Source organism: Camelus ferus, chromosome 2 (genome assembly GCF_009834535.1).
Source record: "Camelus ferus isolate YT-003-E chromosome 2, BCGSAC_Cfer_1.0, whole genome shotgun sequence".
NCBI classification, from domain to species: Eukaryota; Metazoa; Chordata; class Mammalia; order Artiodactyla; family Camelidae; genus Camelus; species Camelus ferus.
Window position 1 is genome coordinate 116209949 of NC_045697.1, and position 24064 is coordinate 116234012.

Below are 24064 nucleotides of genomic sequence, written 5' to 3' on the forward strand. Positions count from 1 at the left end.
CCCAGCTGCACAGGACGTGGCTTAAATCTGTCGTGTGCACGTCCGATCTCAGTGACGGAATCCATCACATTCAGAAATGAGCATCCTAAACAAAGACCTTTGGCCTTCACAACAGCGATACCCTGACATCACCTCCCACCACACATATACACACACACACACACACACACACACACACACACACACACACACACACAACCTGGAGCCCTCAGAGCATCCTTACCAAGATTCCCCAGGCGCCAGGGACCTACCACCCCAGGAAGCCAGTTACCACAAAGCAGCCGTCCCAGGCGGGAGGAGATGAGAAGGAAGGGAAGAGGTAACTTCCCTGTGGGATTCGCTAAGCAATTCTGACACCACCACCAAGATACAGTCTAAAAATGCTCTGAGCAGCAGCACCAGGTTATTCTAAGAACTGTGTCACTTGGAGACATGATGGAGGTTAAGGGAATTTATTTAGATATATTCATCCCTGTCTTATTTTAAATTTCACTTCATTATGGCTTGACCATCATTTTTAGCAGAAAATGTTAGTAAATAAAGTCACTCGATAATTATGGAACCAAATCTACGACATTAGACTACTTGGACCTGGCGTGTCATTTAACCTTCCTTAACCCTAACTAACACTCATGGCAGGTACATGCTGCCTCTTAAGGCACTGCATTACTCACAAAGGAAAATATTAGATGTTGCTGAACTGGTCCCCTTGGTCTTTTCAAATCTCTTACACTTCAGCACGCCAGTGGGGACTCTACCAAACATCTATCCAAGGAGGCCGGTCACCTGTGAGTAGAAGGTTCGGTGCAGAACTCTGCAACGCAGAAGGAGGTCTGGCGCACCCGCAGACCCCTCCTCACCCCACACCCCTCCCCCAAAACACTCACGATGATTCTACCTTCGGTATTGGTGCCCTGAGAGAAAATTAAACGTTTACAAATTTAAAAAGAACAGGAAAAAACAGAATGTGTACTTTTTCTTCTTTATCACCCTTTTTGTATCTTCTCTGAAATTAGTAAGCCCTTCAGAAAGCACACAGCATTACACGTGCAGTGAGAACACCCCCCAGATTTCTAGACCATTAACACTGTGCTTCCCCCATCACTTCCAATTCCCTTCTCAGAAACGCACGTTCCCGCCTGGGCTGTCTTCCCCGACCCTTCCAAGTCCTTTACAGCAACAGCACTCTCTCTGCCAAGATTCTGGAATGAGGTACACCCCTTTGGTCACTGCTCTCAACTATCCAGTTACTGTACAACCTTCTGGAATCCGATCTTTGCCCTGAAGTTCACTGAAATCTGTTTCTCAGGGATCACCCGTGATCTCTCTAAAACAAAACAGCACTGCCCATCCCCACTGTGCAGGCACTGTTGTAGGTGCCAGGGGTGCACCAGTCTACAGAACAAACAAAAACCCTGTCCTGTGGCCATCACAGTCCAGGGACAGAAGGCACTGACCAAGCAGAGTATCAGGAGTGTCAGGGAGTGACAAGCAATGAGCAGAAAAGACAGCAAAGGGAGGAGTGTGACACATCAGGAAGGGGACACAGTGCCCCACCCCACCCCCCGCATCTCCTGGGCCCCTTGAGGGCTCTGCAGGCTTCAGGGGTCTCCCCAAGGTCAGCCCCTGGGCTGGTCCGTGAGCCTCACTCTTCTAAGGAGGAGGAAATCGCGTCTGCTCTCAGCCCAACTGCACAAGTAACTCCTAGACTCCGACTGTCCTCCCAGACCACCATGACCACCCCCGTCCCCGCCACCACGAGTGACCCTCTGAAGCTGCTGGTGCATTGCCTCCAACAGCAGCTGAAAGTCACACTACATTTCCCCCAAAACACCAGCTACTTCTGCCGATTCCTCCTCCTCCTCGGCCACCGGTACAAGTGAAAACCCGAAAAGTCACCTTCCCACTTGGAGTTGCTTGTGGCAGCTCTTTCCTCACACAATTAATTTTTTCAATCCTGTTAAGTTTCCTGTCATTCTTTTTTCATTCTATTTCCAGTTCAGGACTTTCCTGCCTCTCACCATGCATCACACAGACAAAATAAGGGACCCTGGACAGCTCTCCGTGCTGTCCCCTGTGCTCCTGGAACCCTTCGTGGACCACCGATTTGAACCCCATGCACAGGCACTCGGTGATTCCTGCACTCTGCACTCGGGGTCCCACCCGCGCTCCTCCGCCCCAGCCTCCACTGCAGGCTGGCCCGCCTCCCAGCCTCCTGACAGGCACCTTGACCAGGAAGCCCGCTGCCAGCCCTCCCTCCCCATGACCCCCTAGGCATTTATTAGGGCATCACTCCTGAGGTAATGCCACAGGTTCATTTGTACTGTTGGTATTTTTCTACATAAAAATGAAGCACCTGAGGGAGCCAGCCTAGACGGGCAGTACTTGGGAGGATGTGTGCTCCTAGGGAGGGAGCCTCTCTTGTACCTCCTCACTCCCCATGAACCCCAGAAAGTGTCTGGAACTGAGGGATCCCAGAGCCTGAGTGGCAAGAGGGCTCCGTGGCGAGCAGCTCACCAGCTGCTGGAGGCTGGCTAGTCCTGAGGCTCAGATCCCATAATAAAGTGATGACTGCAGTCCCAACGCAGCAGGGCTGGCCAGTATTCGCTACAGAACAAATCCATCTTTCCTCTGGGGAGGGTGCCCCTCGGACCGAGCCGCCCATTCCCGTCCAACGCTGAGGACCTGCGTGGTCCAGGTTATGCCTCCACTCTTTGTGTGCTCAGAGCAACGACCCACAATTGTCCAGCTCTCACTTCCCAAGTTCTTATTTCTCTGCCTTCAAATCTTTTGTTTCTGATTTCTCTCTTATCCCCTGTGATCTTTTTGCCCAATCTTCCACAGCACCCACTGCTTGCAGTTTGATGGTTGTGTCCAACATGGGGTGGGGGCGGGGAGAGAACCCTGCTTCTATCCTTAATCTGACACATATTCTTCACTAATGAGTAACTTGAGCTTGCAAATCTCTAGGGGAAGAGAGGATGCATTTAATTCTATCCATGTACACACATAGAATACATAGAAAATCACTACCGAAACATCTGAGTTGTACGTTTTCCTCTGAGTTAAAAATGCACTGACTTTAAAAAAGTAGTTGCACCAGAAAGAATTAAAACCTTGTACCAGGTGGCCCATTTTAAGTGTTCTATTTGAAGCAACATTACTTTAAACAAGGCTCCTTTACAATAAGTCATCATTTAATTAATATCCAAATACCTTGAGAGCCAATAATAGTTCAACAAAACAGCTGGAAATCAAATAGCAGATATAATTACTCACAGCTGGCTTTATTTGACTGATGTCATATTAAATAATTTATCCCACAGACCTTTTCCCTTCCCCCCAAAGGAAACAAATTCCTTCAAGAAACACAGAAGGCTCTCTGTATTAACTTTTTTTTAAGTTTGCAAAATATATTCCAATATTAAAGATTTTCAGCAAGAGTATGTAATATTAAAGATTTTCAGTGGAGCATACTGTTTTTTGTTTTTTTTGGTACCATTCTGTGTGTTTGCAATATTTCTGAGTCTTGGAGTTTTGTTTTCCTTAAGACTAATACAAAAACACTAAACCAGACTGAGTCACAAAACACAACGGACGTCTGCAGCTTTATGATCCGGCATTCAGTTTACTGTTTTGACAGTGGGCTCAATTATTTTTGCAGAGACAGCCTGTCTCCACAGTGTAGTAATATAAAGTATCCAGAATATTGGTTTGAAACCTATTCCTTCAAGACATTATTTAAACCATGATACTCTATCATCCCACCCATGTTATATGGAGGGTAACTTAATTATGATCACTAACAACTACCTATTAAACGCCAGACGTTGTACTGGACGTTCTGCATCTACCATCTCTAATTTCTCTAACAGTCCCACATGTGGATACTTCATATCTAACAGTTACTAAAGGGGAAGAAATCAGAGACAGTTTTTAAACAGCTGCCCCCACGCCACCGCCGCACACACAAAATCAGACTTCATAGTAAGACTGTCACGTATCTGCTATAGCAGACTTTTCAAATCCCAGAAAGATGCTCGTATTCATTCATCTCATTCATTCACATTCATGATCATATCCTGGGATCCATTCATATTCTCTCCTCCCTCCCTCTCCCCTTCTCTCTCCTTAAAAAAAGAAAAAGAAAGAAAAGGAGAATTACCACGAGTGACACATGTTATGGTTATCTGTGCAGCAAACTTAAAACGGAAGTAACGCGGCCTTCATGAAACCTTACAGTTAGTCCTGGTGCTGTTTCAACTATGATATAACCACTCAGCAATCACCGCTCCAAAAAGCTAAAACTAAGTGCGTGCCCGTAGCATTCTATATTTAGAAATACAAGTCCAATCATAACCTATCATTTTTTTTTAAAGTTCATCATTTATAAACTATTATCTATTTTGTCACAAACCCAAGTAATATTCACCACACTCAAAGCCACCGGCAACCTCCGGAGCCTGAGATTCAGACCGTGGTCCCCTCACACGTCCTGCTGCTGCTTCACAGGCACCTGGACACCCAACAAGGTTCCCACGTCCACTCCTTCCCGACCCCCCTTGACCGTCGGGTACATCCATCGTGGCATCTTTTTAACTATAAAGCAGTTAGCACGTTAAATATGCCCTCGGTTATAATGTGCTGAGTCAATGAGTAAAACATTTCTTCCAGTGCACTGAAAAAGGTAATTCTCATTTGCATGCCCACCAAATGATTTAAATAAGTTAATTTTAACACCAAATGTTCTTGGATTCCTCTACACAGTTCCACTGGACTGATTTTACTCCTGGATTTTAAGAAGGGTGAACATCAGTTTAACAAATTATTTTCTGCTATATAGCACGTAAAAAACATGGACTCAGGCAGCATTATTCACAATAGCCAAGGCATGGAAACAAGCTAAGTGTCTGTGGATGGTTGAATGGATCAAGATATGCATATATATATACACACACACACACACACACATAATCATAAATGTGATATTCTTTTCACATGTATGTAGTGGAATATTATTCAGCCTTTAAAAAGTAGGAAATCTTGTCATATGCAACAATGTGGGTGAACTGGAGGGCTTTATGCTAAGTGAAATGAGCCAGAGAAAGATAAAAACAGCTCGTGCTGTGTTTTACAGGTAGAAACAAAGTAGTAAAGTGGCTGCCAGGGGCTGGGGTGGGGGAGGTAGGGGGAGGTCGGTAAAAGGTACAACCTTTCAGTTAGAAGACGGACAAAGTCTGAGGATGTGCGGCACTGTACTGCCATTCTCAGTCTCCCTGGGGCAGTGGTTCTGGGACCCCATGGATGCCAAACCCAAGGATGCGCAAGTCCCTTACATAAAATGCTGCAGGACGGCTGAGCCTGCATGGGTTTCAGCTGCACGGGTCCACCCACCCCAGGATTTCTTCACTGAACACGGACTGCAGGACCACACACTCTGAGACTGGTGGAACCGCCAATGTGGAAGGTGTGGGTTGGTTGTAAAGTCACACGGGGGTTTTCACCTTCCGGAAGAGGGGGGTGCCCCTACACCCCACGTCGTCCAGTGGTCAGACGTATTTGCATATAACCTAAGCACATCCTCCAGACTTTACATCATCTCTAGACTACTTGACTGTCTAATAAAATGTTAACACTATGAGAATAGCCACCACCACTTGGCAAACTCCAGTTTTGCTTTTTAGAACTTTCTGCAATTTTTTCTCCTGAATATTTTCAAGCCTCATCTGCAAAACCTGCGGATATAGAGGGTCGACTATATTAGATAGCTGAAATTTGTTACGAGTAGAATTTAAATATTCTAAACACCACCACCAAAAACGGTAGTAAGTCTGTGAGATGATGGATGTGTTAACTTGGTTGGAAAGTCCTTTCACAGTGTGTATGTACATTAAATCACCACACCATACACTAAATAGCTTATAATTTTATACGCCAACTGTACCTCAATAATGCTGAAAAAAGTTTTGAAGATAAAAAAATGAATTCTGGAAACTGAAAATAATAAGGACTTTACATTTTGAATGCTCTCTTCATTTTTACCAAACTACCATCATTCTGTATTTGCATTGTTCTATCGACATAAACAACCATTACCCCCCCAAAGTAAAGTTAGCTCCCACAAGTGACCACAGCTAATTCACCATCACGATAAAGTGCTTATTCAACATCCAGTGTTTACACTTCACGATGAAATCGTGTCTCATGATTAACTCTCATTATATGGAGAATAGAGTTACTGGGGTTTTGGGGGGAAGGAAACTCCACCACAGTTTTAGAAATCTGTAAAATAGGTACAATGATCACTTAACACACAAAATTAACTGAGCAGAAAAGACCTTTTTGCCAGCACTGAAAAATAACAGACATTTGCTTCGAGCACTCCCATCTTCTAGCAGGAATAAATGTTGAGTAGTTAACTTTTTTGGAATAACATGGTACAAATTTTCTTTAATTAAAAAAAAAAAAGAATTATTTGACACAGCTCAGCAGGTGGTGCACAGACCAGGAGAAATGCCTATTTGAGGAGGTCCCTGGGAGTTAAGAGGCGGCAGGTAAGAAAAAGATGATCATAGTTAGAGTCCACTGCCTACACGCTGACATTTCACCCACTTCTTCCCTCGCTGAGGGGCCAGATGAGACAGAGCACCACCAGGAGTAACAGAAGTGCCTCCTGACGTGTGCACTCTGACACGCCACGCAGGCCAGCCCAGCCCCAGCGTGGTCTCCGACCCTGCGGGGCTAAGGGAGAGGACACCCGCAAGGCGCTCAGGGGCTCCTGTGAGGGCTGGAGGCGTGATGTGCAGGGGTGAGTGGGGCTTTCGTAGGTTCTGGTCCAGGTTTGTTCATGTATGCAAACAAACTGAACTCTAAGTGCAAAGATTTAAGAATATGCTTCCCTGGAAGTTGAAAATTATTTTCTTGTAACAATTATGATAGTTATCATAAATTTTTTTCAATATATATAGAGACCTAGATTTTTAATAAACATTTAAAAATTTGTTAAGAGCATAAAAATAAGCTGGATGGAAGGTTTACAGCTGTTAACATGCTGTTCTGAGGGTTTTTCGCTCCAGGATTTTCTGATGCATGCTTTAAATGATGAAAGTTTAGAACGTATCTGCGAGATAATCTAAATTACTCTAGCTCTCAAAAAACAAGTCTTAAATGCCTCTATGAAGCAACCCTTAGATTCCTGAATGAGATCGCCATTCCTGATTTATTCAAACCTAACCACAAATTTAATATGTATCAAGATAAGATTATGTAGCGCTATGATTAACAAACTATCAGAACTGCCACCCCAATCTAAAGTATTTCTTTCAATTCAAAGAACACTTTTGCGGGAAGAGAAACTACAAGGGAGCTACAAGTTATGTCTCATACAAACTTCTGAAAATACAATTTAACTATTTTAAAAGAAAATTACTTCCAGTACAGTTAGGATCTCTTCTAACCACTTGCTTTCTGAACCCAATATCACAGAAGAAATCGACTACAAAGCTCAATTTTCCTAAAGGACTTTTCAATTCACATTAAGTAACCAATTCCTGAGAACAATTTTTTTTAATCTCAAAATGTTTAATATACTACACAACAATCCATTTTTTTAAATTATATCCAAGATTTTTAAAAACCATATCCTTGAAAGACTGTCCTCATTCAAGTAGCTATTCTGTTTCCTTTCATTTCCTCTTTTCTCATATTATTTGTATATTACCTTTCATCAAAAGCGTCTGTGTATTCAAAACCTATAGCTTTAAAGAACTTTAACTTCTAATTAGTCCCAAATACGTGATCACAAGGAATTAGCAGAAGACTGAAAATACAGCATAGGGCAAATTAGAGCAGAAATTGTTGCAGTATTTTTACCATTTAAACTTCAATATGGATAAGTAATACCCACTCGAGTATGAACTCCTGCCTTTCACTCAAAACGTTTTATTGTGAAAGAGAAAAAGGTGACTTACAGGCTTAGACAGAGAGAGCACGCTTTCAAGCTCACTTACACCAAGTCCAGGGGGCGTGCATAGCTCAAGTGGTAGAGCACGCGCTCAGCACGTGAGAGGTCCTGGGTTTGATCCCCAGTACCTACATTTAAAAATAAATAAAAATTTTTAAAAGATCGAGTCCACTTCCTTCTGGAGTCATTGCTTTAAAGCACAAAACAGCAGATGCCCATCCATATAGCTTGTTGCACATAGAAAAGGGTAAGTTACATGCCGTATTAAGGATATACACCTCATGCGTGTGCTACTGAGATAAATGAACACCTTCTAGCCATAGTCCCAACACTGCAGGGCACCCCTGTGTTACTGGGGGAGGAGGGTGCTTTAAAATCAGAAGAGATGGGTTTGAGGCTCAGTTTTACCATTTCCTGGCTGTGTGACCTGGGTAAACTCCTCAACTCTCCACATCTGTTAAATAAGGACAAAAAGCAGATTCTTCATTGGGTTTGAGAGAAGACTAAATCTGCCTAAATAATTAGCTATTGCTAACATTTCACGCAGATGCATGACTACCAGAAATTGACAGGAAATAACACGGGAGAATCCATCAGTAAAGGGTACGTGTCATGGAATAAACACCAGTTTAACGTGAGCACAGACAGACACATGTCATCTACAGTTTATCTGACACAAAAGACTTTTTAAAGTCTTTGCCCAACTAGAACACGAATGTAATGTCAGCCAAACGTAGTTTCTTCATGGAAAAAAAAAACCCTTTTAAATGAAAAAGGAATGTAAGTGTGTAATTATTGTGAGTCCAATGCGTCCTCTCATACTTAGGTGTTAGAAGAGCTTCTCCTTCCTTGCAGATTAATAAAAGTTTGGTTAGAGGGAGATCAATAAATAATACCTGGTAAAATTGTCTCACACTTTCCCACAGGAGCATTCCCTGGTGACCTGACAACAATAGAGTTCATTCCTCCTAAATTAAGAAAAAGGAAGCAGCTGCTCCCGTCCCCCCAGGACTGGGCTGCTGCCACACGAGTTGAGATCACTGTGGTGCACTCACTTCCACACTTCCAGTGAAGAGTCCAGGTTGCGAAATTCTTATATTCTGCTAATTTTTTCTCAAGGAGCAAAATTATTCAAGCCATGAGAAAGTACTAAACAAGAGAACAAAATAAACCATGGAAGGTGGTGAATGGGTTGATAAATCATTAAGTTGTTCCAGCATGACCCAGCCAGGGTACACATATCCTTTTTAAATAACAGATCATTAAAAAATTCTCAGACTAGGAACTATAATGCCTCTAACTTAATTTGCCATAAGATATACATGAAGAATCGTGCAGTGGTCACGCTGGATTCTGCAATCTCCGTTTTAACAGACCTTTGGACAGTAAGAACACCAGTGAGCCTGGCTTTCTTGGAGATCTCCATCCGTTGACCCCGTTACGAGTCCTAAAGTCAAAAGGAAAGAATTCTCCCCACACAGATTCGGGCAACAAATTTTTCCTTAAGAGAATAAATAACGTCACCTGGCCACTTTTGCCAGACAGTGGAATCTGAATTTATGAATTCTGGTTTGTGAAATGGAAGGAGGGTGGTGCAAACAGCTGCAATGATCCCAAAAGAGAAAGGCTGAAGGAGATACTGCAAACAGGCACTGCAAACGACAGGGGTGGCCGAGGGCAACAATCCAGAGGAAAGGTTCCAGCATCGGGACCTAGCTTCGGTCCTGACTTCGCTAGTCACTGCTGTGAGATGCCGGGCGAGTTACGTAACAACTCAAGCTATTACCATGCTTCAGCTCCACCATACGTAAACGGAAGCCGATACCTACTTTCCAGGGCTGCCGTGAAGACCAAGGAAGTTACAAAAAGCACTTACACATTGGCTAGTGTACAGCCATTGCCACTATTTCAAATTTAAGGGGGAAAAAAAAGATTAGCCAGGCTCCACCATGCCAATTAAGACTGAAACCTTCCAGCCAGGTAGCCAATGACAATTCTGGTTCCTTCAAGATCCCAAGTCCAATTTAGCAAATACTGCTGGTAAAATTTGATCGTTCTCAGTAAGATTAAAATTATACAAAATGAGCACACTGAAAAGACTTAGTCTTGTGTGCGTCTCAAGACACTTTGGATGTTCATCTGAATGACTGCACGTTTTTTTTTTGGCCACCACCAAGGATTGCCATTGGTACTTAACTTTTTCCTCTCCACAAGGACAAGGACATTGGCACAAAATGCCTAATAAGGAACTCTGTGAATGACAAGTGTCCTCTACTTAAAAGAAGAGAAATTTAAGTAGGAAACTGTTGGATACGTCTGATGACCTTTGGAGGGCTTCCCATAAAGGTGGTTTAGGTGCCGCCCTCCCGGAAGACTGAAGATTAACTAGACAGTCTCCCAGGCTCAGGGCACAAGACAGAAAACCAAAGGACAGTTACACGCTTTCCTTTGCTTCTTGTCCAAGTATAGCCTGTATCTGTGTCTATATTTGCACCTAGGTAATAATGTTTTGCCAGACGAGGAGAACAATGAAGGCTAAAACAGCCCGGAACTGCAGCCCCTAGAATGTGCTGGTAGGTGGGGAGCCAAGGAAGCTGGGAGTAAACAGGAACCTTCTCTCTGCCCACTTCTGGCAAAAATGCAACACTCTCTTAAGAATAAAAACCATTAAGACTTTTTAGCTTATATCTATCTCCCTTAAGAAAAAACATATTATCAACTTTCAGTGTAACTCCGAAATGCTACAGGTAAACAAAGAAGGGGGACAAGCGTCTGGGAGAATCAGCTTTTCAAACAGAACGGCCTCAGGCACCACTGCTGCTTCCACCACAGAATTTCATGACGCCTCGCTGTTGCTGCCTCTGCCTTGTGCCATGCCCTGACTCCCCCAGACCCCCGGCTCCCTGCCCCACCTGCTCACCACTGCCACTGCCATCAGAGGGAAGGAAAGAGGGGACGGCACGGCTTCAACTGCTCAAGGGACTGTGACCAGAAAGGCGACTCGTTTCTTACAGAATGAAACTCCAGCAGCAGATCTACGTGGGGCTCTTTTTAAAATTCCAAATGGAAAAGCTGACACGGTAATGGACCAGGAAGGCCACTGCAATACAAAACTTCAGGTCCTCTCTTAAGTTTCCCCTCCATCCTAAAAAAAAATGGGCTTAGTGAAGAATTCCTTTTCACCAATAGATTACAGATAACAAGTGAAACAAAACTGGTAACCTGGTTAAACCTGTTCTTCTAAGAAGCCATTCACTCATCCTGGCAAACAGGTAAAGTCAAGTTGAGTCCAAGGCATAACTCTGAAACCCTAGAAACCACTTGAAAGGGGCACACACAGGCTTACGATTCGCAAACCGGAAAGCGGAGACTGCGATAAGCTCACCATTTAGCAGTAAAAGGAGCCCCCGCAAGCGCAGGTGCAGACATCAGTGCCCCCTCCCTCCCGCCGCGGTGCTGGTGCGCCCCCCGGGCCAGCACTGGTCCTGCTGTCACATCGTGCTTTCACTCAGGCTCGCTCAACTACAACCATCAGAGGTCCGTCCAGCCGAGGGCGAAGCTGCTCCTGGGATACAGAGCCTGCCCCTGCTTACTGACGTCTGCATTCCAGGAAGCTCCGTAAGGAGATTTCTTTTCCTCACCTCCAACCTTGACCAGTCCAGGAGAGTGAACAGCCAAGGAACCAAGCTCCACGCCGAGTGGGGAAACGGGTCCTAATTAACTGACCGTCGGAGCCCCAGGGAGCTTCTCAAACACAGGTGCTGGGCCCCTCTCCAGCTGTGCTAACCACAAACTCTGGGGACCCAGGCATCCGCATTTCTCACAAGCAGAACCTGCCCTCCCCTCCATCAAGCAATCCTTGTCATTAGATGAGTTTGGGGACAACAGAAATAAGGGAACACCGGAAGGACTCACTGGCTTCCTACTGTGTGCACTTGTGTTCCTTGTCAAAAGCACCTAATGCCCACTGTCCCTGCCCATCAGACAGTGTCAGGTGGCACTATGATGGCGGAGCTGCAGTTTTCCAGGCAGGATATAAAAATCTCAGTTTGTGTTTACAGTAAGTCAGTGTTACTGCTATAGTATACCGTGCCAGAAATAACCGAAGGTGCCAGAAACCAGCGAAACAGAAAACGTCGGCAGAAGATGTCTTCATGGTCACAGTGAGCTCCCACCTAAACGTCTGGAATAAACGTAGGTAAGTACCTGTTGGTCCTTTAGGAAGACAGACATGTAGCGCACTGGAGCACGGTAACCTGCCTGGCTTGGGAATTTGAGGACCTGGATTTCAATCTCCGCTTTCCCACAAAGAAGCAAATCAACAAACTTCTCTGAGTCTCTGAGTCTCATTTATAAAAGGGGGTAATAATGAATTCAGTCTCACCATTATAACTAAGCAAGAAACAGGTCTACCATTAATAAAATAACTAACACATCTGAGCACTTACCTTGTACCTGACACGATTCTAACTATTCTTTTTAATCAATCAAAAATGCGTACCTTGAATTATTCGTTTATAATTTCTCCTCAGCTCCACCCAGCTCTTCCCAAGATAAAATGAGGCATCATTCAAACTCAAATATTAGATTCGACAGCGTGAAAATCATAAAAGCCACCTGCTTGAAAAGGGTCATCTTCAATCCTCAAAGGAGCCAACGAGTAGGTCCTCTCACCAGCTCCTGTTTCACAAGTAGGTAAGTTCAGAAAGGGGAAGTGACTTGCTCAAGGCCACACAACTCATAAATGGAGATAATCGAGCACCCTTAACCATCATGATAAATCAGATGTCTTCAACATAACACACGCAGAATAAATTTTGGTCCTTTCTCCCAACCTCTGCTAATTCAGGGTCCTGGGGGTAAAATCAGGTCTCACGTTTCCAAGTTAGGTTTACGCGCACCCCTTCCCCGGGACGTGAGATGGAGCAGTTTCCTTAAAGCACCTACCCCCTGCCCTGGTTGTCAAGGACATTCCGGTTCTCTTTTAAGTCTAGGTTAGCCTAAATTTCAAGTTTAGAATGCTTTCTGCTTGTGCTTACCTACCTTTATTATGAATAACTCTCATTTATATTCATAATGAACACAATCACCATTTCAACTGGACTGCACTTCACCAACGTCACACAGACAGAGCAGTGCTAAGCCAAGAGCAAGCACAGCCATCCTGCCTACCTCTTCACATCTGCACAGCTCGAGAAGACAGCAGTTCTCAACAGGTGAGACTGACGCTACTGACTCCAACAACTGAACTTGGACGATGGCTTCATTTCAGGCTCGCATCTTGGGAAGAAGTGAGTAGAACCACGAAGGGGAAATTATCAACAAAAAATAATTTGACTTGATATTATAAATTTTTGACTGAAACACGTGCCTCTCTATTTTAAGTAAGGAGACCTTTCTCAAAGGTTTCAGAGCAAGGAGGTTACAGAGTGACGGTCTTCAAAGTAACTATTTAGCTCACCTACACTTTGTAACAATCACACGACAAGCAAAATAGTCGCTGTTTTTCAAGACCAGTCACCCTGCTCTCACTTCCCAAGATGAACCAACTTTGAAGCATGAGGATGCATTTACTAATTAAATGACACAGGTCTGTGAGAGACAGGAGAGTCCCACTCCTCTCTTCCTTGAGAAGGAATCGAGACACACTTGAGAACTGCTACGTCTTCTGCAGTATTGCTCAAACTGATACCAGGAGTTTCCCCTCTTCTGAACAGTCAATTCAGGTGGAGAACAACTTAAATATGCTCAGGAATAGTCCTGCCAGAGGAGCAGAAAACATTGCCGTGCTCCTCCACCCGGAAACTTTCCTCACAAAGACGCCATTATCTTTTCTCCATTAAATGCATTTCTTCGAGAGAGAGAATTATATTATTAAACATTCTCACCTTTGTTCAAGGCCAAAGAGAAGAAGAAATGCTTAAACATTCAATTTTCTAATCCTCTTAGATCTTGTCAAAACAAGGAAGAGGAAATAAAGAATGTACAAGAGGCTGATTGTCAATCAAAATGGAAAATTAAAACTGCTCAGCTGGAACTCCACATTGGCTTTAAGTGCCAAGCTTCTCAACTCCACCCCCCCACCCCGCCACCCTGCACTTTTGGAAAAGTTAAAAATCTCATTGTCTCCCCCACTATGGTTTAAGGCTGTCCCCTATTTCCAATTTGAGAATCACTGTAGCCACATTAGCTAAATGTTTTCCCATGTTAATTTCTGTGGTTTATGTTATGGAAGTTATAGGATATCTAAATTTCAAATATCCGTTTTTCTTAATAATACTGAGTGTTTCAACCCTAAAAATTATTGCTTTAAATAAATATGTAAGTGACTAAGCAGCAGTGTGTGCTATATGTTTATAATGGGTTATACTGGTGACTGTAACCATGGCACGTGGGCACCCTCATATAGTACTATCAGAACAAAGCACCTGTCTCCACCTCCTTGGTCTAACGTAAAATTCTTCTGAAGTGACGGGAAAGAAATCTGAGACTGGAAGCAAACCTATCTGAGATCCTGTGAGAATCGCTGATTCCCTGTGGGTCTTTGATTCCAGATGTGTTTTTTAAGAATGGTTAAATTGAGGCTCTCTGAATCCTAAAATCTCCCTAGTCAATCACTAACTCAGCTATCTCTGGAGAATCTGCTGTACAAATCACCCGGTACATTAACGTGGCCACACATTAATCGCTGATCACTTGATCTTTCTCAGATGCTACACGCTGTCACCACTTTCCGAGGCAATCTGAATTAGAAACACAGGAAATAATGGAAGCAAATGAGTGGAATGAGAGCTGACATAAGAACGTGACTGTAATGTGATTTCCACACACCAGGAGAATGCAGTCCCTACAGCACAAGGATATCGCTATGAGTGAAAGGACTTGAAAAGATGGAAACAGACACGTAAGACAGTTCCAGTCAGGCAATAATAAAAGAGGGTCCTTTCCATCTGAGGATGCTCAGGAGTCGTGCAGGGAGGGACACGTCCCACCTGCCCAGGAAGTGCTCCTGCCACTGCTCCGGGAACTGAGTCCCACTGGCTCTGAAGGACCACCCGCATCACCCGGCTAAGACAAGCTCTCCACGGCACTTCCGGGAGACAGGCCAGACCACCGTGCACTTACAGTTAGGCTGCCCTGTGTTTATGGTCACAGAACCATAAAATGCCAGGATCTAACCAACCCCTCACTTTAGAAGGAAAATGAAGCCTAAAGAACTTAATCAACTTACTGAACATCAGATTCCTTATCTAGTCGGTCAGTCACGCAAAGGTCCTTACAAGCTACAGCATTTATGGACTTAGAGGCAGAAACACATTTAAACATTAGACCCAGTCTTCCACCTGCTCACTCACATGCAAACTGAGCTCCCATCACGTCAAGCGCCGAGACGTGTGCTTCCCAACGTAAGGTTAGCTGATTCGCGGGTTCATGTAAAACAACACAACCACAAATTTTCCCAGTACCCTTTCTTGAACAGCCTACAAGAATTATATAAATAATTTACAAGGAATGGACATTTTCCCAAAAAAAAAAAAAAAAAGTGAAGACCTGATTTCAGTAAGTTAAAAAAAAAAAAAATGCAAGGGCAGAGAAGGAAATGCTATGCAGGCCAGAGAAAATCTAGCCACTCCTGTGCTGATATTCAAAGTCCTCACCTTAGAAAGCCATCAAGAGCTCAGCTAAAGAGGCAACGAGACTCCCGATCTTTGGTTACACTTCTGAATTATTAAAGCCACCAGTATGGACATCTCCTGTAAGAGTCGTGCTAAATGCACCAACTTTATTCATGATTCTGGATCCTCAAAGTAGAAATCACTTAGTAAGTCTGGGTCTTGTATCTTGTTCAGTAAGAATGAGGAACTGTCGCAGCGCTCTCAAACTTGACTGCATGTCAGAATCACCTGGGAGAACTTTTCAGCAGTCAGGCGCCAAGGCCACACTCCAAACCAATTAAATCGGAATCTCTGGTGTGGGACTTCAAGTCGTTTTTAAAAGTCCCCAGATGTTTCCAATATACAAAAGAAGCAGATGATCACTAGGGTCAAGCTACTTCCCAAATTCTATATCTAAGTCAACTCGTGTCCACTGAACCAGGTAATTTTAATGCTCATAAGGGCTAGTGATTGTAATTTACTGAAAAGCTATAGTGATTCACTCATGTAAAAGTGAGAATAAACTGGCATATAACAAGCATTCACTCACTGCCAACCTGAGAGCCAACAATCCGAAATCAGACAGCGAACACAGAAGACAGGCTGAGCCGAGAACACACTTTCGACATACAACACTCCTCTAAAGATTGGCCAGAAACACATGAGTCCAGTGGTAATTTCTTAATTTCCCAAACTTTCTCTTATCAACAAAAATTCTCACGAGACCTCACAATGACAAACCAAAGAAACTTCCTCTCGATAATCTCCTACCATGATTGATGGTGAAAATAAAAGTCTTAAAGATGAGATTCTGTACCTTTTTACAAACATGAAAGCACCCTAGAGTTGGATCTAACTTTTCTCTTCTTTACAAGATTTCCCTGTTAATTCATGTTACTCTGTAATTTGTCCACCATGACCCACCCCGCCAAAATAATAAAAACAGCAACAAAAAAATTGAAACCGTGATGTATTTATTCTGATTGATCTTTTCTTAGGCAAGGCCAGAAAAAAAATATAAAATGTCTTCTGTCATAATGCTTACTAATCATTAGCCTTAATACCTGTCTTTGCAAAATGAGACACGTTACATTCAGTAAGCGAATTATTTTTAAATGACAGTGCACATAAACTTTCTGCCATTAGGCAACTAAAAGCCAATTTCTTCCCAACTAGTGAGTCTTAGAAAATACAAATGTATTTTTAATATTAAGCAATTCTTACAAAGTTAGTTAAGATAAACATACTGCAAAATGTATACGTATGTGTATATATGTCCATACATGGACAGTGTGTTTATGCACATTACAGCAAATACGCATTTTGCACAGCGCTTTGTAAACCCTAGATCACTTAGTAAACACAAATGAAATAGATTAACTCATTTTGAGATTATCTGGGAACATCAGTCCACCCCATTCCACAGATACCTGAAGTCTGACAGTCTGATATGAATCATATCATGTTATGAATCACAACAAAAATGAAACGCTTTGAATCGCTGCTTCCTAACCTGCCTCTGCACAACGTTCTGATGAATCTTCAGGGACAGAGTCTACGTCAGACTGCGAAGCGCAGTGCCTGGCTCGTGCCAAACAGCCCCAAAAATTCGCTCAATAAAAAAAGGTCAAATTTTTATTCAACAATACATGAGAAGGGGGTTACAGGGTCAATGAAATGTAAAATAAATCAGACTGCACTGTAACAGTATGGGGGAAAGGACTGGAGGAAACGCCAGGGTATCTGGACAGCCTGTTCCTGATCCTACTGTGGACTATTCGGGGGGATACAGACACCACACTTACACCGAGCGGAATCTTCTTACCTGAAAAATGGAAGGAGATGGAATCATACAACTTCTTAGTTCTTTTTAACACATAAAACTTAAGCGATGTATAAAGTATGTCAGAAAGTCTGGGCAAGTTTACTTTAATAAACGGTCACCCTGAGGAAGAGAGGGTAAAAGCGGTCAACATGAGATAAATCTGCACCTGAAATGCTGTAACCCCTCTGCTGCGTTCCGCCCATGCTGCTTCTTATCACAGCTCTGAAAATACTTGCTAAACCCACAAATACCAGAGATGCTTCGATTTATGACCAATTGGTAATTAAGATAAGAAGCAGAAAGATGGCAATAATATTGGGATTATTTCCCTGTTTTTATTATAAAAAATCATATAAATAGTGATGCTTACACTAATGGTAAATTTATTTAAAGGAAAAACACCTGCAAGGTGTTTACAGCAGTTCACACTGAGCTTGTCTGTGGCTCCCCCTCATCTGTCACAAGATGATCAAAGTCATTCTAGTAACACAGCAAATAACTTCCAAAACTAGTTTTCTGAAAGTGTTAAGTCAAATGCTATTACATTGTTGGGAAACTGCCTTCCTCCAGAAATTAAAGTTCTCTATTTTTATTTAGAAAAACATTAACAGGCTCTTACAGTTCAGAAATGATGATTAACTGCTCAGCTTAAATATCTCTTCTTCTGAAAAAATACTAATACAGTGGGTGCACAGGCCAATGTGGAAATCCATCCATGCATGTGAACTTCCTCTGCATAATAAACTGAACAGCAGAAGAAACTACCCTATAGCTTATAGCTTCCTAAACCCCAGAATGACAGGTGTTCAAACATGTTTCACTTATGGGGGAAAAAAAAACTATTCTTGAAGAGAGCAAAAAAGATGGGTTAGATTTTCATCCCCAAAGAGTTAACAGTAATCAATATATAATAGCTTTAGAGAAGAAAGAGAAAGAGAAGACTTTGGGGGAAATATGTGCCTCACAGCACTGTCTAATCTACTTCTAGGATTTATAGACACTCAACCCTGGGCCTAGAGAGACGGCAGTTTGCCTGAGGAGTATAACTTCAACTTCAAAATGTGCTTCACACATGAGAACATTCAAATCCCTTGATACAAAGAACTACACCTGTGTGTGTGTCTGTATAAATGTATTTATACACCGGCTCTGTCCGGGGAGACGGTCTAGAAGGGCAAACAGTCCAGGGGCAAGGAGCCCATCCAGCACCCAGATCGTAGTTTCTCCAATAAAAGGAACCGGGGTCCTTAAAGAAACGGCTGGTTCTAAGACAGGTGAGAAAACACAAGACTTAGGAGTACCGGAAAGAGAGCCATTGATCAAGGGAAAAAAAACCACAAGAGCTTCTATGCCAAAAGGCGGAAAACTCAGAGCAATAAAATAATGTCCTCTTAAATTATACCCCAAAGTACAAAATAAAATAAAAAACATTTATCTGAGCCCACACTGACATAAATAATTGAATTATAAATGAGAAAGAAGAGGTGATCTTCCTTAGAGGAGAATCCCAAACTATTTACACAGGTGGTTCCGGGGCATGGGGCTCAGGTCCCCACCCCTATCGCACCCCCTGAGCATGGGCTGGATTGAATGACTTGCTTCCAAAGACCAGAGTGTGGACAGACGGGGGGAGAGCTGCCCGGCGTAACTCTATAGCAGAGGAACCTGAGAAGCACCACACCAGCCAGGGGACAAGGTCGGCCTCACCTGTGACAAGTCAGGCGCCTAGGATGGGGGCTTGGTACCGCGTGATGAACAGCACTCTGCCTCCGTGGTCCCCCTCCCAGAACCTCACGCCTGCAGTACAGCCACAAGAACATCAGACAAATCCCACTGAGGGACATTCTGCCAAATAACCCTGAGTCCCCAAAACTTGCAAAGTCCCAAGGAACAAGGGGAGTGTGAGGGACACAGGTGAGAAGGGGCTGAGGAGACGTGAGGACCGACGTGGTCTGGTGTCCTGGCGGGGCCCGGGGACAGGAGGGCGCATTCATGGGAAACTAGTGGAACCGGAAGAAAGTGGACAGTTTATCACAGTAACGCACAGTGTTGCTCCTCGGTTTCACAAGTGAATCTCAGCAACGTAAGATGTAAGGACAGAAGGGACGCAGAGGGGCGGACACCAGGACTCGACACCAGGAGCTTTCCAACTCCTCTCATCTGAAGTTATTCCAGAGCGGGGAGGGTAGGGCTCAGTGGTAGAGCGCGTGCTCAGCATGCCCGAGGCCCTGGGTTCAGTCCCCAGCATCCCCTCTAAAAAGAAATAAACCTAGAACCCCCAGAACAAAAAATACGGGTATACAACAATAAGTAAATAGAGTATTTTAAATAAAAAAAAAAGTTATTCAAGAATAAAAAAATTTATTTTTGAAAGAACCATATCCACATGGACAGATCAATCCAAAACTTACACTGTCACAGGTGAAAAAAATAAATGAACAAAATATCGCAAAAGAACATCAGAGGTTCAGGCCAGGGACACGGTGCCCCCGGATCCCGGGTTCTGGGTTCCAGTTTGGGAACGACTTACAGACCAGGAGAGAAGAAACATTCATCACTGCAAAGACCTGAGGGCTTAAAGCCACTTGCTCTCCTCCCACCTTAATGACATCCTGCGGCCGAGACCTCGTGACCTGCCCCTCTTCCAAGGCGTCACCACGGCATCAGTCTTCCCCGCCTATCAATTTCACACAATCGTCATGTTTCAGAAACACAGAACTTGAGAACCTTTGATGACAGCCTACGTTAAACACACACACACACACAATTACCAAAAGTAGTGGCACAAAGTAGTAACTGATCCTGCCTTAGCCTACCTCTCACCGCACTTGCCCCAAGCACCTGACTCTCTAGCCAAAATAACTCGTCCCCAAAAGCCCACAACACTTTGGGGCTTAATTTCTTTGCTTTTTCTCAATAGTTTTCATCCTGTGAGCGCCTAAAAACCAGGAAATAGCAGGTCTTACTCATTCAGATTCCTTCTCCCCAGCCCAGCACTGAACTATTATCTGTAATAGGTGCCTAAAACGTCCTTTGATTTCCTCAAAAACTCAGTCTCCCCTTTAAATCCATTTCAAAATCTCAACAACAACAACAAAATACTTCTCAATAATCAGTTAAACGTGCTCTGTTGAAAACTAGTCATCTGACTGCAATTCAAATCATCTGTTCAGTGTCCTACCACATCAGATGACCAGCACCAACCCAGACTAGACGCTGTAGATAAGCTGCTATCTGTGGCTGCAGCTGTGAGTAACTGTAAGATCACGGGGGAAAGAAGTCAAACCACCACAACCACACAGCACAACCAAAAGTGCTTTAAAGCTGCTACGGCGCGGTCGACCTTTGGAAGCAGTATGTACAGCTTCCACCATAAAGGACAGTAACTCCCAAAGCACAGTACAGAACTCGGATTCAGCCACCAACCCTCGAAAAAATCAGGAGGAAGCCAAGCCCTGGTTCTGCTCACCACTCAGACTTTGCGACCTGATCACATCCCGCTTTTCTCACCGACTAGAGCAGCAGCAACCACACCCCCCAACTGAGGCCCGACGGAGAAGAGCAAGGGACGGAAGGGATGGGCGGCGCGCTGGACAGCAGCCTGACACCCTCCGGGTCAGAGCCACATCCTAAACGCTCCACACGCACATGGTCATCGTTACTGGGGAGTCCCCATTTGTAAATTCGCCTACTTACGAACATGTACGTGCAGCCCCAAATCCGACACTTGACGCCCTTTCCCAGTCGTGCAGGGACATGTGCAGGGCGGTGAACACCTGAGTCATCTTGGTGCACAGTCCCAGAAGGTGTGTGAGGTGAAGGAGGCAATGCCCTCCTGTTTCAGTTCCTGCGCTGGAAACCAGCATCCTTCACGAGCAATATCCTGTGTCCTGGTTTCCACGTGTTTGTGCTTCCCGTTAGTGATCGCATTGTTCACAGCCCCAAAGATGCTGCAGTTTTGTCTAGTGATCCTAAGGGCAGGAAGGCTGGGAGGTGCCTCAGGGAGAATGCACCTGAGTCAGGTGTGTTCTGTTCCGCTGCTGTCCCTGAGTTCAGTGTTAGTGCAGTAGCAAAATCTATACTGAGTAAGTGTCTTTAAACAGAAACACACGTAAAACAAGGTTATACCAGTTGATGAAAATGTGACCAGAAGCTTGCAAGACCCTAACCGTGTACCTCCCCTGGGAGCAATAGTTCAGAATTTGCTAATTCAGTGTTCTTTACATCTCTACAGACTATAACTACCTGAATATAAGATACACTGATACTACTAATAACAGTAACAGTATAACAATAAAAACAAAAATAAATGATCATAAAAAATTAGTACTACTCGAATCTTTTAGGATTGGCAAAATCTGGGGCAAAAAAACAAAATATTCTAAGTGAAGGAACTAAGATTACAGGGGAATTTTCTAGATCCAACACCTGACACCTGTACCGACTGCTTTTAGAACAATGTTCACGCTACAACATTTTATAAAGTTTTAAAATTATGTCCTAGGTCACATCTCTCTGTGATAACCACTTTTCCATGAACTTATGATGATGACTGCTCTAAAACAAACAAGAGACAAACCTACCCAACCCTAAATAATTCTGTTCTAGTAAGTGTTTCTACAAAATTGGACAGTCTAACACGTTAAAACTTAACATAATTTTTGAGCACTCACATCACCAATACACATAGAAATGATCTGTTTAGGGGGAAAATATTCAGAATAATTCCCTAGTTGTTTTTCATCATTTATATAAAAGTATTTTGTTGGAAGAAAAAAAAAAAACAAGAGAGAGAAGGGATGAATGGGGGAGGAAGAAGAAAAACTAAAGCTGAAATTTCAACTAAATTTGCATTTTTGTAAATGTCCACATTATAATTTTAAGAGCCAACTTTACTTCTTAATCAACGGGTAGGTATTCCAGCTCCTTTTTCCTTCTGCTGCGCTCTATATTTGTCTTGAAAACAGTATTTCCCAGAGTGCACTCCAGGATGCTTTTGCAAAGGGGGTGCCTAGTCACATCAGTTTAGGGAACACATACTCCACTCCATCCCACAGCAGAGTCAGGAATGCAGACTTGAAAATCCAGGGCTCCAAAAATGCTGCAGGAAATAAATTTGTTTAATCCAAGGGTTTTTGTACTTTTCCTTTTCTTTCGTTCACTATTAATACATTTGCCTTTCTTACTGAGTTCTTTAAAGATAGTATCCTTAATGTTGCAAATAATTTCCCCCAATGATGATTAGTCATTAATGTTTCATTTCAAATAAAAAGAGACCGGTTAATAGACCAGTAATGTAGAAAAGAAAAAAAAAATTAGATCAATGTTGTAATTAATGTGTCTTAAAAAGAAATAGTTTTTTTGGATAGTTTTTGCAGCTTTAGGACAAGCTGCTATAAACATCCATGTGCAGGGTTTTGTGGGGAAATTACGTTTTCAACTCCTTTAGGCACATACCGAGGACTACAGTTGCTGAATCCCGTGGCTGGGGTATATTCGCTTTGTGAGTAAGAGCGTATTAATTTTGTGAGAAAGCACCACACTGACTTCCGAAGTGGCTGCCCCATTTGCATTCCTACCAGCAGTGAAGGAAAGTTCCTGTTGCTCCACATCCTGGTCAGCACTTGGTGTTGTCAGTGTTCCGGATTTTGGCCGTGCTAGTAAGTGTGCAGTGGAATCCCACGGGTGTTTTAATTCACATCCCCCGAGGAGCTTTGCTGTGGAGCATCTTTTCATGTGTTTACTTGCCATCTGGGTATCTTGCTGGCCAACTAATACTTCTTAAACTGTATTTTCTATACATGTGCTATGCAATATGGTAGCCACTCACCGCAGGTGGCTGTGGAATCCATGAAACGTGGTGCGTCCTTGTGGAGATGTGCTGTAAAGTGTAAAACGCACACTGCATTTTGGAGACTTGCTATGAAAAGAAGTAAAATATCTCAGTAAGTTACACTGCTTTCATGTTGAAATGACATATCCTTGGATATACGGGTTAAATAAAATTCGTGGCATCTATTTTGTTTTACATTTTTTAATGTGGCTACTAGAAAATTTAAAACCACACGTGCGGCTCGTCTCTCAGACAGCACTGATCTACACAGAGCCTGTATTTTGATAATTGCATTAGGCGAACACTGAGTCCTGAGCAGGACTTTCTGAACGGTACTGTGATCATCAGAAAAGAGAAAATAAGGAAACAAGTGATGTCATCAGTGGAACTTGATCAGAAGTATTTAAAAGGGTGTAGTTTGGCTCTCTCTGCAAATCCGAGACCCACTATGACGTGACAAGTGGTTTCTTGCAATTGCAATGCTTGTTACTGACAATCTTCTGCGAAGGTCATCCAGAACATCCCGGACTCTGGCCAGGCTACAGGTGCCTGTGCAATACGGGTCACAGGTCAGTTCTACTGGGTCACCTATGTGAGAAAAAGGAATGGCTGGAGGATAACTGAAACGATTTTTTTAAATAATAAAATGAACTGAGACTAACGGAGAGAATGAGAAAACAGATTAATGAGAGCATAGGACCCAGCTTCAGCCAAATCAAAACTAAATCAAGCAAGTATTTAAGTTTCTCTGCTCAACAACATGGGAAGAGTTACACAGAAACACAGCA

General features: G+C 43.3%; 1 protein-coding gene across 6 annotated transcripts in view; it reads right to left on the reverse strand.

Moving 5' to 3' along the window:
• RAPGEF2 (Rap guanine nucleotide exchange factor 2) overlaps positions 1-24064 on the reverse strand; it is a 219735-nt gene that overhangs the window by 165383 nt on the left and 30288 nt on the right. The window contains exon 1 of one of the 6 annotated variants that reach the window (XM_032465815.1): positions 17444-17485. The exons of the other annotated variants lie outside the window; for them this stretch is intronic. Within the exon in view, the coding sequence (XP_032321706.1) occupies positions 17444-17470 (27 nt within the window). The 5' untranslated portion in view covers positions 17471-17485. Of the gene's footprint in view, positions 1-17443; positions 17486-24064 lie in introns of those variants that run through there. 6 annotated transcript variants of the gene reach the window in all.